The sequence below is a fragment of the Carcharhinus amblyrhynchos genome, chromosome 34 (assembly GCF_965287045.1).
Source record: "Carcharhinus amblyrhynchos chromosome 34, sCarAmb.v2.hapA, whole genome shotgun sequence".
In the NCBI taxonomy this organism is placed as follows: domain Eukaryota; kingdom Metazoa; phylum Chordata; class Chondrichthyes; order Carcharhiniformes; family Carcharhinidae; genus Carcharhinus; species Carcharhinus amblyrhynchos.
The window spans coordinates 17741934-17758052 of record NC_137357.1 but is presented as its reverse complement, the minus strand read 5'-3'; the positions used below and the strand labels follow the sequence as shown (position 1 = coordinate 17758052).

Here is a 16119-nt window from a genome sequence, read left to right as displayed (position 1 = left end):
ATTATGAGGGGCATGCACAGAGTGGATAGTCAGAAGGTTTTTCCCAGGGTGGAAGAGTCAATTACAAGGGGGCACAGGTTTAAGGTGGGAGGGACAAGGATTAAAGGAAATGTACGAGGCAAGTCTTTTTACACATCCAGTGGTTTGTGCCTGGAATGCACTGATACCATTTTTTAAAGGGCATCTTGATAAATAAATGAATAAGATGGGAATAAAGGGATATGGTCCCCGGAAGGGTAGGGGGTTTTAGTTCAGTCGGGCAGCATGGTCGGCGTAGGCTTGGGGGGGCTGAAGAGCCTGTTCCTGCGCTGTTATTTTCTTTGTTCTTATCAAAGAGACCCTTTGGTGCTAAAAAATAGAGTTTAACGCTTCAGGTCCCTCACCTCTGAACCATCCAGAGAAAACATTGGTGCTAATTTTTTTTCCTGTACGACATTCCCTTTGCTTCGAGAGGGGGAAGCCAAACCTGGGACTTAATTACTCTTGAAGTTTGATAAATGAGCTGTGTGAGCTGCTGCGAAACTGTGTCCTCTGACACAGTTTTCCTCACACAGCACTCCCTTGGTAACCACGTGAAACAGTCCCTGTGTTTGGACTTCCCTTTACTCGGTCGAAAGGCGTATGTTCAACAGAAGGCATGACCAATCCGACTTGGCATTCTTGACATGTTGCTGAACACGCATAGATTTGCTTGTGTGACCTGACCACAATCTTCTCGATCTTGCTGCCCTCTGAAACACCATCAAAGCGTTTGAATTTGGGTGGTAATTTACCTCCTTCTGCTTATACCCAGGCTTACACCAGCCAGTTTGTTTCTCTGGTGATGTTTGCACTCCTGATGTGTGAAGATCGGATTTCCATGCAGGAGAGGAGAAAGGAGATTATACGAGGTCTGAAGGCATTACCAGGTGAGCAAGGGGAGCATTCGCCGTAAAATAGATAATGTGTTGCTTTTATCCAGAAACAAAACTCCTTCGCGTAAGAACCAGGAGTCGGCCAGCTGGCCCCTCAAGCCTGCTCCGCCATTCACTGGGATCATGGTTGATCTTTTCGTGGACTCAGTGCCACTTGCCCACCTGCTCACCGTAATCCTTAATTCCCTTACTGTTAAACAATCCATCTATCTTTGCCTTAAAAACCTCTTATGGCGTAGCCTCAGTTGCTTCACTTGGCAGAGAATTCCACAGATTCCAAACCCTTTGGATGAACAAGTTCCTCCTCAGCTCAGTCCTAAATCTGCTCCCCCTTATTTTGAGGTCTTGCTTCTGAGGCAGTGGGAAGTGTAGACAGAATCAGTGGATGGGAGGCTGGTTTGCATGAAGGTTTGGGCTTCGTTCATGACTTTTTGTCGTCCCACATAGTGACTCTCAAAGATAAGTTTTAATCGAAGGACAAGGTCTTGGGTTTAATCACTCATTTAACCTCTTTCTTTCTTTGTCAGACCTCATTAAAGAGATCCTGACTCTGGATGAGGAGATACAGAATTTGGCGAGAGAGCTGTATCAACAGAAATCGGTTCTGATCATGGGCCGTGGCTATCATTATGCCACCTGCCTGGAGGGGGCACTGGTGAGTTGCATGATTTTACATGGCCCCATTATCCTGAGTGGGAATGGGACTCTCTCTGCATCAGACTGAATGTTGGAACACAAGCTTTACAGCCACTCTGTTAGAGCACACATCCCACTTGCACCCGACTAAAGCTCCCTTTTAAAATCCTTGCTGTACCCCTGCCGAATGACGTTTGACAGATACTCGTGTTTCACAGTGCTATAATTTACAAGTTTTAAAGGTGCACGGTCATAAAAGGAGGCCAGACAACCCAGCTGGCTAATAACTATTCTCCCCACAATCACCCACATCTGGAGTCAGATGTGCAGGCTGCTCCAGAGGGGTTCAATTAAGGATCCTTTCTCGCTAATGTCTGGAAAATTGTCTTTTACAAAGAACACCCTTTCTTTTCAAATAAGTTGGTACTTTGCCAGCGTTAAGTCTCATTCCTGCCTTTGCACATCTAAGGAGCCAGTCTAGCCTTTAAAAGCTGCAATGCAGCTCAACGTGCAAGAGGACAACCTTCAGATTGCTTCCTTCTCTCTGTCGCTCCCTGTTGTGCAGCTGTAAATGATGGTGTGTAGTTACGCTGCCCAGCACAATGCTTCACTGATGGAGGAGAGCTGGGTGGAAAGAAAAGAATTATTTCCTGGATGGGATGATGGGAGTAGTCACAGAGAGGCGCTTTATTTGGTCCATCCAGCTGTGTCAGTGCTTGTTCCATAACTGGAGTTACCAGTTGTATAAGAGCAAATTACTGCGGATGCTGGAATCTGAAACCAACAGAGAAAATGCTGGAAAATCTCAGCAGGCCTGGCAACATCCGTAAGGAGAGAAAAGAGCTGATGTTTCGAGTCCAGATAACTTTCTGAAAGCTAAAAGGCAGAGAAAGTGGGAGATATTTATCCCGCAGGGGGAAGGAATGAAAGATGAGCCACAGCCACAGAAACCAGGGAAAAGATAGAGAGAATAAAGGGTGTGAATGGACAGAGAAACTGAAATCAGAGGGTAAATGTGACAGATAAAGATGTGGGGGGGTGGAAGGGGGAATGGGTGGTAGAGAGGTAAAATTTAGAGAAAGGGGGAGAAGAGGTAAAGAAAGGGGGGAATAAAGTAGGGGGAAAGAATGGGGGGTGGGAAGGAAAATGAAAGACAATAAAGAAATACAAGGTAGAGAACAATATAAAAATGAAATGAAATGGAAACAAGGGGCCAAGGTGGAGTAGAGCTAATCATCTGAAGTTGTTAACTCAATACAGAGACCGGAAGGCTGTAAAGATGAGATTTTCTACTGACATTTTCCAGCATTTTCTCTTTACCAATCGGATCCCTATGGGGCGGTACAGTAGCATAGCGGTTAGCATTGTTGCTTCACAGCTCCAGAGACCTGGATTCAATTCCTGGCTCAGGTCACTGTGTGGAGTTTGCACATTCTCCCCTTGCCTGCGTGGGTTTCCCCCGAGTGCTCCGGTTTCCTGCCACACTCCAAAAATGTGTGGGTTCGGTGGATTGGCTATGCTAAATTGTCCCCAAGTGTCCTGGGATGCGTAGGTCAGAGGGATTAGCGGGTAAATACAGGATCGGGACTGGGTGGGATTGTTGTTGGTGCAGACTCGATGGGCCGAATGGCCCCTCTCTGCCCTGTACGGTTTCTATTTTCCCTGCTCTCATCATATTCTTCCTTCTTGGAAACATAACCCGTTCCCTTTTGGAATGGTGTAATTTTTTTCAGCCGGGGGCAAGTTGGTATTCACTGCACAAAGTCATAGAGGTTTACAGCGTGGGAACAGGTCCTTCGGCCCAACTTGTCCATGCTGCCCTGTTTTTAACCGTTAAGCTCGCCTCAATTGCCCCCATTTGGTCCATATCCCTTGATACCAATGTTACCCATGTAACTGTTCAAATGGAACCAAAAGGGCTTTGACAAAGGGTCGTCTGGACTCAAAGTCAGCTGTTTTCTCTCCTTATAGATGCTGCCAGAACTGCGAAGATTTTCCAACATTCTCTGGTTTGGTTTCAGATTCCAGCATCCGCAGTAATTTGCTTTTAACTGTCTAAATGGTTTTTAAGAAACAAAATTGTACCCGCCTCTGCTACTGCCTCTGACAGCTCATCCCAGACACTCATCTCCCTACGTCTGAAAGAATTGCCTCTCTGGACCCTTTTGTATCTCTCCCCTCTCACCTGAAACGTATGCCCTCTAGTTTGAGACTGCCCGACCTTTGGGAAAACATGTTGACTGTCTAGCTGATGTATGCCCCTCGTTATTTTATAGACCATTCTAAGAACGCCCCTTTGCAGCACCGAGATACTGTTGAAGGATGACGGAACTTTGTTGGCTTTTGTCCAGAATTACTTGTACTGCACCATGTATCAGAATTGTTTAGATGTTGGTGTCCAACAGCTCAGTTGAGGTCACACTCGGGTAAACAGCATTCTGAGACACAGTGAAAAGTATTCTTTTGTCTGCAAATAGACTTGTCTTCATTTATATTTATCCATCACAGAAACCCCGCCCCCAACCTCCCAACCGCATGGTTTCCAAAACAAAATTGGCCCACTTGCATTCCAAAGATGTGCAGGTTACGTTGATTTGGCCATGCCCCTTAGTGTTGGGGGGACTAGCAGAATAAATACGTGGGGTTTCAGAGATAGGGCCTGGGTGGGGATTGTTTTTGGTACACGTTTGATGGGCCGAATGGCTGCCTTCTGCACTGTACGGATTCTATGATTCGAACCTTGCCGGGCCAAGTTGAATACGTTTTGTTCTTCTGAGCCTTTCCGGGTTATAGTGATGCACTTTGTGGCAGAGAGGCATTACTTTGTCAGAATGCTGGTTCTGCCGGCCGTAACGGAGTGAAAGAGCATCTGTACAATGCTCGCATTGTTTGAGATCTGCCTGCGGATGTTGGGGGAGGAATGGACCTCAACAGGAACGGAAATGACAAGAGGAGCTCGAGTCACTCGTAACGAAACGTGGGTGTCCAGCTTTACAAAGGGGGACTTGTGCAGGCAATTATGACTAAGTGACTGGTGTGGCACTTGGTGAGATGTTGGCGGGCAGCACTTGGGGCATGATCTGACTGAGGAAGCGTGCTGGAACTTCCACGCCACAAGCAGGGCATTGGTTAGTTTGGTGTGCTCTGACCTCTCTTTTTCCATTGAGAGGGTGAACGAAAGGGCACAGATCCTCTGCGCAGCCACCAAGAGAGCAGGAGAGGAGAAGGCAGAACTCAGGAAACAGTGATTGGATTTTGATTGATTCTGGAAGGGATGCTGCAGTTAACTCTTGTCTGGTGCCTTTATTGTTTGTGGGTTTCAGGAAAAAAATCCCTTTTCGATTGAGTTGCGTTGATGCCTTTTCTAGTCATAGAATACAACCCCTACAGTGCAGAAGGAGGCCATTCAGCCCACAGAACCTGCATGAACAAAGGGATAGGTACTGGGTAGGACCAAGCCGCTCACTTAGTGGGTAGGACCTATCCCCATAACCACACACATTGAGTCTGCTGGTTTCCCCTGACACGAAGGGGCAATTTAGCATAGCCAGTCCACCTAATTTGCACGTCTGCAAGGCAACCCACATTGGCACGGGGGAGAATGTGCAAACTCCACACAATCACCCGACTGGAATTGAACTCGGGTCCCTGGCGCCGTGAGCCAGCAGCGCTCAATGCCGTGCCATCTGTCATGAGTCCAGAGGAAGCACCTCCTCTGTTGTATTCCATGCTGGCTCCATCGTGGGAACGCTCTTTGGTACAAATCCTTCCTGTGGAGTGTAGGGTGGGTACACGTTACCTAACCATGCTGCTCAATAACTCGTCACATGTCAGGATACAAGGAAGGTTGGGTTTGTTCATTAGCTTTCGTGCCTGGGTGAACTTGCAGGCTGCTCTACGTGTAAAGCAGGTCCACGCAGAAGGAGCAGCAACTCAGAAAGCCCACCACCGGCTTTTTTTTGCAACAGGCTATGCCATGGTTTTAGTGAGACACGCGCACGTGAAAACAAGCATGAGTCATATTCATATTTTTGCTGCAAACAAGAGGGAAAAAAGGCAGTTTGTCAGAAAGCAAAGATGCCAACAGCCAAAAAAATGCTTTCATCAAAAATGTTGTATTGGAAAATGTCATTGTGCTTGGGGAATTTTTAATTAACATCAAGTTGTCAAGGGTGGAGAATTGTTTCTTAGCAATGGCATAAATCTCGCGTTCATTTGGAAACACCAAACCAGATGTAAAAGTTTGGATTCTACATTCTTGGCCTTTCTCTAATGTCACTTTAAGGAGCTGATGCTCTTTTGGGCTAGTTCCTTGAAATTGACCTCATGTCCACTATCAACAATGCCTTGCATTTATCTAGAACCTTGAATAATGAAACACCCAAGCCTTGTGAGGAGGCATGACGAGTGCTGGCGTAGGCAGGAGGAGGTGTAGAGATCGACGGGGGCTTTTTAGAGTTGTAAAAAACAAGTCTTGAGTATTGTGAATTGAGGCCTGGCCTGTGGTTGCTGGACTGGGAGCCAGCAATGGTCAACGCACACATTAAAACTAGGAAGTCTTGGAGAGAAGGTGACGTTACTATTAATCCAGACACTCAGCTTATATTCTGGGGACTTGTGTTCGAATACCGCCATGGCAGATGGTAAAATTTGACTTCAGTAAAAAATATCGGGACTTAAGCCTCTACTGATGACCAGGATTGTCAGTTGTCTGAAAAACCCATCTGGTCCTCATCTGATCTGGCTTCCATGTGACTCCAGAGCTACAGCAATGTGGTTGACTCTCAACTGCCCTCGGGCAACTAGGGATGGGCAATAAATGTTGGCCCAGCCAGTGATGCCCATGTCCCCCTGGTGAGCTGTATGACTAGCTCTGGAAAAGTGCACAGCAGGAACTGGCTGTACAGGTGTCAGGTAATAATGTACCACAGGAGAGGGGCCACACAAGCCTGCTGTGTCATTGGATAAGCTCATAGTTATTCTGATTGTAACTACAACTCCACATTCCTGCTTCCACTGCCTTTTGAAGAAGAGAATTCCAAAGACTCAGATCTTGTGCAGCACTGGAAAGTGGTTTGTATTTGTGACAATAAACACTGTGTACTATAATTTGGGCTTAAATTGATGGTCAGTTGGCCAGTCCCTCCTTCCTCTTGTTGGCCAACATGGAAAGCACAGTCTTTATTTGTACAGATGCTGCACTGCCTCCCAGTGGAGTGTCCTTTGCTGCCATTAACTAGACGAAGTGGTGTCTGACAAGATCTGTTTTATCCAGACACAAAAGATCAGGGATTCTGGCTCTGCATGTGGAGGACATCAATTGGAGCCATGTGCAAAGGGAATAAAGTCTTTGAACCACACATGTTTTCTTCAAAACATATTAATTAATTGTCTGGCCCAGAAACAGCCAAGTATTCAATTTGCAACACCTTCCAGAAGAGCAATGGTTCAGTTAAACACAACCTTAGGTTAGCAGTAGAAAATAGTTCAACAGTAATTCTCATTTCACTGTGTACGTGTTCTGTTGTTGTGAGTTGATGAACTCCCTTAGACTCTTTGATGTGAGCAGTGTTCTTAGCTTGTGACAAGATGCTGTGGTGAAGTTCACCCTCTGCTTTTTGATAATGGCACGGTGGCACAGTGGTTAGCACTGCTGCATCACATCACCAGCGACCTGGGTTCGATTGCCGGCTTGGGCCACTGTCTGCGTGGCGTCTGCACGTTCTCCCCGCTCCTGGCCTATGTGGCTTTTCTCCTGTTGCTCCGGTTTCCTCCCACACTCCAAAGATGTGCAGGTGAGGTGGATTGGCCATGCTAAATTGATCTTTAGTGTCCAAAGATGTGTCAGTGAGATGGATTAGCCATGGAAAATCTGTGGACAAATGGGGATAGGGTGGGGAAGAGGGACTGGGTGAGACATTGTCAGCAAGTCAGTGCAGTCCCAGTGGGCTGAATGGCCTCCTCCTTCACTGTAAGGATACTGTGATTATGAATAAATGTGACCAATTTTTTTCGCAGAAAATCAAGGAGATCACATACATGCATTCTGAGGGTATCCTGGCTGGTGAACTGAAGCACGGACCCCTGGCGCTGGTGGATAAGCTGATGCCTGTGATCATGGTGATTATGAGGGACCACACGTACACCAAGTGCCAAAACGCTCTGCAGCAAGTGGTCGCGCGGCAGGTAAACATAGAAACGTAGAACCGTACAGCATAGTACAGGCCCTTCGCCCCTCGATGTTGTGCCGAGCTATGTCCAAACCCAAATCAAGCTATCCCACTCCCTATCATTCTGGTGTGTTCCATGTGCCTGTCCAATAACCGCTCGAAAGTTCCTAAAGCGTCTGATTCCACTGTCACAGAAGGCAATGCATTCCACACCCTAGCCATCCTCTGAGTAAAGCTGCTGTCAGATTTTTATAGATATTTGCTCTCCACAGTGCAGGACATCACCCAACTTGACTAGAGTAAGAAAGCTGGTGAAGTGGGAAGGTTTATCTTCAGTTGAGGTATTTTGGTAAGACGTCTTGTTGTTCCTGTTTCAGCTGTTTATCAGTCATCCAGTTGGGCAGTGCTGCCTTTCTTGCAGGACGTGCATCACCAAAGCAGGCCGTTCAGCCCAAGCTGGTGTTGGTGGTCCAGTGAAGCATCTCCCATCTTCCCTCATTTAAATCTCTCTGTAAGGCTGTGTCAGAAACAGCGGAGCAGGAGGAGGCCATTTGGCCCTTCAAGCCTGCTCCGCCATTCATTACGATCACGGCTGATGGTCCAACTCAAAAGTCCACTCCTGCTGTTTCCCCCATGACCTTGGATCCTATTCGCCCCAAGTGCTATATCCAGCTGCCTCTTGAAACATTCAGTCTCTTGGCATCAACTACTTCCTGTGGTGATGAATTCCATAAGACATAGGAGCAAAATTAGGCCACTCAGCACATCGTGTCTGCTCAGCCATTCAATCATGGTTGATATTTTCTTCATTCCCATTCTCCTGCCTTTTCCCCATAACACCTGATCCCCTTATTAATCAAGAACCGACCTATCTGTATCTTAAAGACACTCAATGACCTGGCCTTCACAGCCTTCTGTGGCAAAGAGTTCCACAGATTCACCACTCTCTGGCAGAAGAAATTCCTCCTCATCTCTATTCCCTTCTCCCTCACAAACGTGTCTCGTTTCCTTTTAAAGACATCGCTGCTATTTGCCCCAACCAGCCCCCATGGTCGCGAAGTCCACATTCTCACACTTCTGTGGGGAAAGACGTTTCTCCTGAATTCCTTGTTGAGCTTTGAAATGTAGGGGTTGGTCAGTTGGCCCTTTGAGCCTGTTCCACCATTCATTTTGATAATGGCTGATCATGGAATTCAATATCCTGATCCCCTTGCCCCCATATCCCTCTAGCCTCAAGAGCTATGTCTAATTTCTTCTTGAAATCACACAACATTTTGGCCTCAGCTCCTTCCTGTGGCAGTGAACTCCACACATTGACCACCCTCTGGGTGAAGAAATTTTTCCTCACCTCAGTTCTAAAAGGTTTACCTCTTATCCTTGAACAATGATCCCTAGTCTGGACTCCCTCACCATCAGGAACATTGTTTCTGGATCTACCCTGTCTAACCCTGTTAGAATTTTATATCTTCTACGAGATACACTCTCACTCTTCTAAGCTCCAAAGGACATAATCCTAACTGCAATAATCCTTGGTGACTATCTCATATCAATGGCCTTGGATTCTGCTGTCCACTACAAGAGCAAACATTGTCTCTGAATCCACCCTGTCAAAACCTTCCATCATTTTATAGGCCTCTGTTAGATCTCCCTCTGGCATTCTTTGTTTCTGAAGAGGAGTGGCCCAACTGATGAAGATAAGAATAACAAACTGGCTGGAGCTCCCCGTTCCTCAACCAGTATAAGGAAGGAAAGAGATGATGAACTGGATCATTCGAACCATTGTTTTTGGGGACCAAGCTTTTAATGAAGTAAAACTGAGTAGACTGGGGCTACACTCGTTGAAATTCAGAAGAATGAGGGGAGATCTTAGGTAGATTTTTAAATGAAGGAATTAAGGATTATGGTGAGCAGGCGGGTCAGCGGAGCTGAGTCCACAAAAAGATCAGCCATGATCTTATTGAATGGCGGAGCAGGCTTGAGGGGCCAGATGGCCTACTCCTGCTCCCCATTCTTGTGTTCTAATGCAGTCAGCAACACAACACAGGTCACTGGGCTCCAAAGCCTTTCCTTTCTGTGTAGAGCTTCTGAGATGTTTAAACAGCATCAGTTAGGATGCTTTTCTTTCAGAAGCCTGGAGGTGGCAGACGAAGGGAAGACACAAGCAGTTTCAGGTTCCACAACATTGGAACCCTGAGCAAGAATAAGTTAACAGTACGAGACAGCGAAACACAGTGAGGACGCAGGGAGCCTGAACAGTGGCCAGGGCGATGGGTAAGCGAGGAGTGAGCTGCTGGCCAGAGTCGTGGCAATAAAAGCAGCATTGCAGCCTCGGGAGAGATGAGAGAATGTTTAATAAGCAATTTGTTGATTGTGGTTTTCTTATTTCAGGGTCGTCCGGTGGTGATTTGTGACCGCGATGATTACGAGACCATAAAGAGTGTGAACCGGGTTATTAAAGTGCCTCACAGTGTGGACTGTCTGCAGGGGATCCTGAGCGTCATCCCACTCCAGCTTCTGTCCTTCCACCTTGCTGTCCTGCGAGGATTTGATGTGAGTAAATTCTTTTGGCAGGTATAATTTGAACTTCTTGGGATGTGGGAAATATGGCATGGGAAAAGTCAGTTTATCTGAAATTCCCCTGTGGTTGCGAATGTGTTAATCCCGAACTTCGTGAAAGTAGAAAAGACGGAATGCCACACATCGAGCATTGATCCACCGGTATCCCTCTGTAAAATTTAATTGACTTTTTTATTCGTTTGTGGGACACATACGCTGCTGCCTTGGCCAGCAGTTACTGCCCATCACCAGTCAATCTTGAATTGATTGGCAAGTTTGGCCATTTCAGAGGGCAGTTGAGGGGTGGTCACGTTGCTGTGGCTCTGGAGTCATCTGTAGGCCAGACGGTGTAAGGACGGCAGATTTCCTTCTAGTGGCACAGTGGTGAGCACTGCTGCCTCACAGCGACAGGGACCCGGGTTCATTTCCCGGTTTGGGTTACTGTCTGTGTGGAGTCTGCACGTTCTCCCCGGGTTTCTTCCGGGTGCTGTGGTTTCCCCTCTCAGTCTGAAAGATGTGCTGCTTAGGGTGCATTGGCCATGCTAAATTCTCCCTCAGTGTACCCAAACAGGTGCTGGAGTGTGGTGACCAGGGGATTTTCACAGCAATTTGATTGCAGTGTGAATGAAAGCTTACTTGTGACACTAATAAATAAAATAAAACTTAAAGTTAGTGAACCAGATGTGTTTTTCCAACAATTGACAACAGTTTGACAATCATCAGTAGATTCAAAATTCCAGATTTTTTTTTTACTGAATTGAAATTCCACCACCTATCATGGACGGGGGAGTTCGAATCTGGGTCTCCAGAGCATCAGCTGAGTTTCTGGGTTAACACTGTAGCGATAATCCCACTAGGCCTCCCTTACTTGGTCTTGAGGTGAAAGTAAAGACTGAAGATGTGAAATAAAAGCAGAAAACACCCAGTAGGTCACTCAGCATGTGAAGGAAAATGTTTCCTAATAGCCCATTCCCTTTCATAAAAGCTGGGAGTACCACAAAGAGTTCCAGCTAAAACCTGACGCTCATGTGCTCAAACCCAAATCACATGAGTAATTCCAGCATGTTCTCATAGAATCATCATAGAATCCCTACAGTGCAGAACGAGGCCATTCGGCCCATCAAGTCTGCACCAACCACAAACTAACCCAGGCATTATTCCCGTAACCCCACATATTTACCCTGCCAATCCCCCCCCCCCCCAATACGAGGGTCAATTTTAGAATGGCCAATCCACCTATCCCTTCTTTGGGGTGTGAGGGGAGACCGGAGCACCTGTAGAAAATGCATGCAGACATGGGGAGAATATGCAAACTCCACACAGGCAGCAACCCGAGGCTGGAATTGAACCCAGACCCCTGGTGCTGTGAGGCAGCAGTGCTTGCCACTGTGCCACCCCGTTCAGTTTCTGTTTCAGAAAAAGATTTCTAATCCTTTTGTGTGAAAATGATGTCTCAATTAATTCTAATTTTCCCTTGACCACCAACCTGATTGTGGGCAGCTGAGGATACGTTTTGCCTCCAGGCTGTGGCTCGGAGGTTGATGGTGCAGAGTATCTGTGAATGTTGGTTGACGCAATGACGGTCTGTGCACCTTCACTCCCCTTTCATGTGAAATCCTTTCGAGCTGCCTCAGCAATGTTTTCAAGCTCTTGTACAAAAATACAAGTGTTTGAAAACAAAAATCAAAATCTGACGCTACAGCTCTTTGTTCCTCAGTACCAGAAACATTAATCCGGGAAAAAATCCTAAATCCCCTTTAAAAGACAAAGCTGCTTTGAAGCGAACAGAGTACATCACTTCTCAAGTGTGTAAAGTGGCGTGGGTGTAAAGTTTTTAAAGTTTATTTATTAGTCACAATTAGGCTTCTGTAAACACTGTAATGAAGTGCCTATGAAAATCCCCCAGTTGCCACACTCTGCCGCCTGTTCGGGTACGCAGAGGGAGAATTTAGCACGCCAGTGCACTTAACTAGCATGTTAAGAGCTAGCTGACAGGAGAATTAACTGGAGGGTCCCTGTCCCCCACAACTTCCTCAGAGCCGCTCCCAGGTCACCGACATAGAAAGATAGAAGGTAGGAGCAAGTCATTCGGCACTTAAAACCTGCTCCACCCTTCATTACGATCATAGCTGATCATCCAACTCAGGAGCCCAATCCTGCATTCTCCCCATAACCTTTGATCCCATTTGCCCCAAGTGCTGTATCCAGCTGCCTGTTGAATACATTCAGTGTTTACTTTGTGTGGTAATGAATTCCACAGGCTCACCACTCGTTGGGTGAAGAAATGTCTCCTTGTCTCTGTCCTAAATGGTCTACCCTGAATCCTCAGACTGTGACCCCCTGGTTCTGGACTCCCCCACCATCGGGAACATCCTCCCTGCGTCCGTCCTGTCTAGTCCTGTTAGGATTTTATAAATCTCTATGAGATCCTGACTGACCCATCTGAACTCCAGCGAAAACAATCCTAACCTAGTCGATCTCTCCTCATACGTCAGTCCCGGCACCTGCCTGGTAAACTTTTGAAGATACGTGCACCTCTGCATTCCTCCGTGAGGAACAGCCCTCTGTGTTTTGATATCCTTCTCACAAGCAGCGTGCTGATGGGTGGGGGTGGCAGGTGGCACAAGTTGAATGTGTGGAGTTTGTATGGGAATAAGAAGAACAATGCCAATGAACAGTGGGGGGGAATGGGGTGGGTCAGCGAAGCAGAACAGCAGTTCAGCATCATTAACTCATCCTCTTTTTGTCTCCTCCTGAAGGTTGACTGCCCTCGCAACCTGGCCAAATCAGTGACGGTGGAGTGATGGGATGCTGCAGGGTGCACAGGAAAGACAGAGGGCCAATGCTTATTTTTTAACCTGAACATTCTTAACTTTTTTATATTTTAGAAAGTGTGTAAACCCACTGGAATAATCTTCCTATTTTACTGTTTAGATTAGTGAAACTAATGTGGGGCAGATCGCACCCGGTGTAGAGCTGTGTATTACTGTATCATTAGAAAAGGGGCAAGATCTCTACACAGTGGGCTCTTAACTTTTTTTTGGGGGGTTTATCTATGTTCAATGTTTCTTTAGTTACGACGGAGTCTCGGATCAAGGTTTCAGCTGTTCCTCCCCACTCGTTTCACCAAAACTGTTCATAATAGTTAGCGCATTTGGTGTGGGGGGTGTAGGAAGGCCTGTGGCCACTGAACAGTGCGCTGAACTCTGATCTCTCCGTGAGTCGATACGTTTCTTTGGACCAATAGGTGACTGATCAAGTCTGAGAACTGGGGAACACTGCGATCCAGAGTGGGGTGGAAGCCGGGTGCTCCTTATTACACTGTGGGATGTCTTTGGCTGGGAATCTGAACTTGTGTTTGCTCAGAGATGCAACGGAGCAAGAAACTAGCTTTGGGAATCGGTGTGTTGAGAATCAGGCCACATGGGCTTGGAAGTAAGAGCAGCAGATCACTTGCCCACGAGTAATTTTCATATTGTCTCCGTTTTTAAATGTCTGAAAGCTCTTGCTTTGTTTTGTCTTCTGCCGCTACCGGTCCTGTGACCCGAGCTCCAGTTTGTTCGAGGTGCTCCCGTCCGAAGAGCCAAACTTCAAATCATTCGTTTCACTTGGTACTATGTGGAGGGTCCTCGGAGCTGTCGGGAGCCTGCTTTGCGCTGTCTTTCTCCTTTAGAAATAGTACGTTGACAAAAATGTTTAAAAAAAAGCCTCGTGAAAGAGCGCAAGTCCAAAGGTTTGCTGAGTGTCGTGTGGTTAACCCAACACTCCCTGGTTGGGAAAGGCAGTGGGCACTCTGCAGAGAACGAAGGTAGCTGATTAAACTTGCATTTTCTCTTGCTGCCCCCCAGCCCATCCCACCTCCCCCCCCCGCAATACATCTTCACTTACAAAACGTGGAAAAAAAATGAAACACAAAACAGCTTAAAAACTGACGAAGGATAGTTTGACCTGGAGCTGAAACCCTACTTTGTGAATGATTCCTTATTTATGATGGCTGAATATTTTATACTGTGAGTTTTTTTTCAACCTACTGCATGAAGTTCTTGCGTGAAGTGGAAACTGGTGGCACACGAGGAAGTCCCTGGCTTTTCCTTGCAAATGCGAATCGCAATGCTAGAAGTGAATTGAAGGCAACCTTTTTCCAATCATTTTGCAAAAAGGATTTGAATCCCTCCGAGGATGCTAATAGCTGCTGGGATGAGCGATGCGCCGGTGAGTTCTCCCCCCGGGCAATGCACGTCGCCATCTGACAATGGTGCACAAATACGGTGCATGCAGAATTACAATTTCAAGCATTCCAACTCAAGAGTAATTGCATGCACTGAGATCTCAAAGCAGGCAATGCTTCAGCTCTTCCCCCTCCCCCAATCCCTCCGTACCAATGAATTCAGAAGGTCACAAAAAATATTGAAGGAATATCTGCATGTGGTAATGAAGGCTGCTCCTATATGTAAATACTGAAAAAGGCACAGTGTCAAACTATTAGCTGCTGAGTTCTGAATCAGTTTAGGCTTTATTTTTGTGAACTGTGCGGCACACTGACATTGGCCTGGAGTGCCACACCATCTTTCTGTCCTGCCTCCATCCGAAGGAAATCTCCCTGTATGAAAAGGGTTCTTCCTCTGTCCCCCCCCCCCATTACCCCCACCCCAACTCCATCCCATACACACCCTGATGTAGATACCTCCCAAGATTTTTATTCATCTCGTTGCAGGTTTGAGCTTCGATTCCAGTTTCACTGTAATGGAATGAGTCTGTAACCCTGCTGTTGGGGAATTTTAATAACTGGAGCATTGAAAGGTGAAATAAAATTCTGGTGAACTGACCAACGCTGTGTCAAATTATCAGTGCACTTGGTTTGTTTTTCTCGCTCTCTCTCTGTCATGTTTAATGCTTCCCAAGTGTTAGGTGGGGTGTGGCTGTGGAGCGGAGATGCCCCTTCACAGACTCAGGCAGAGTGACATCGTGAATTTCTTCTCCAAATATGAATGGAAGCAGCAAGGTAGGAAGTGCAACTTGGGGCTGGGCTGCCCGTTCAAGGAACAGGCCACCAGGATATCTCTCTGAAAGGTGCAGGACTACTGCACTCTAGTCAGCAGGCACAGTGGTTAGCACTGCGACCTCATGGTGCCACGGGCCATGGTTCGATTCCTGGCTTGGATCACCACTGTCTGTGCGGACTCTGCACGTTCTCCCCGTGTCTGCGTGAGTTTCCTCCGGGTGTTGCGGTTTCCTCCCACAGTCTGAAAGTCAAGCTGGTTAGGTGCATTGGCCATGCTAAATTCTCCCTCAGTGTACCCCAACAGGTGCTGCAGTTGTGGCAACTAGGGGATTTTCACAGTAACTTCATTGCAGTGTTAATGTTTGGGATAATCATGAATTAAATTTTAACATTAGTAAGAATGGTACACACTGGCAAGCCGGATTAGAGTTTGTATTTGAAATGTGGCTGAATAACATGGATGGCACTTCTCACACTAAACAGTGGGCAGAATATTAATGCAGAGTACTGTGTATGCTTGATGTTTGGGATCAAAACAGAACATGCTGAAAATACTCAGCAGCACTGAGGTTAGCAGTCTGAAATGCTGATTCTGTTTCTCTGTCCACAGACCTGCCAAATGCTTCCAGCACCTGTTGTATTTAAAAATTTTATAAAGGTAAGCCACACTGTTTGCGTGTTCCTCTGTTGACGGTCAGGTTACCTGGGTTGGGACAGCACCTCTTGTGCTGTTTGAGTTGAAATGCTGTGTGAGAGTCTTTGGGATGGGACAGGCCAGTCAGTGGCTGCAGGGTTGTGTACGCGATTCCGCACAAACTGTAGAACCGTGAAGTTGCTGTAT

The 16119-nt window shown here is 46.7% G+C and overlaps 1 protein-coding gene across 4 annotated transcripts in view; it reads left to right on the top strand.

Annotated features, from left to right (window-relative positions):
- Positions 1 to 15105, top strand: part of gfpt1 (glutamine--fructose-6-phosphate transaminase 1) — an 88777-nt gene extending 73672 nt beyond the window's left edge. For all 4 annotated transcript variants that reach the window (XM_080216804.1, XM_080216803.1, XM_080216802.1 and 1 more), the window contains 5 exons: positions 794 to 908; positions 1442 to 1569; positions 7569 to 7736; positions 10109 to 10270; positions 13036 to 15105. In XM_080216804.1, coding sequence (XP_080072930.1) covers positions 794 to 908; positions 1442 to 1569; positions 7569 to 7736; positions 10109 to 10270; positions 13036 to 13080 — 618 coding nt within the window. In that variant the 3' untranslated portion in view covers positions 13081 to 15105. The remainder of the gene's footprint in view (positions 1 to 793; positions 909 to 1441; positions 1570 to 7568; positions 7737 to 10108; positions 10271 to 13035) is intronic.
- Positions 15106 to 16119: the final 1014 nt, after the last annotated feature.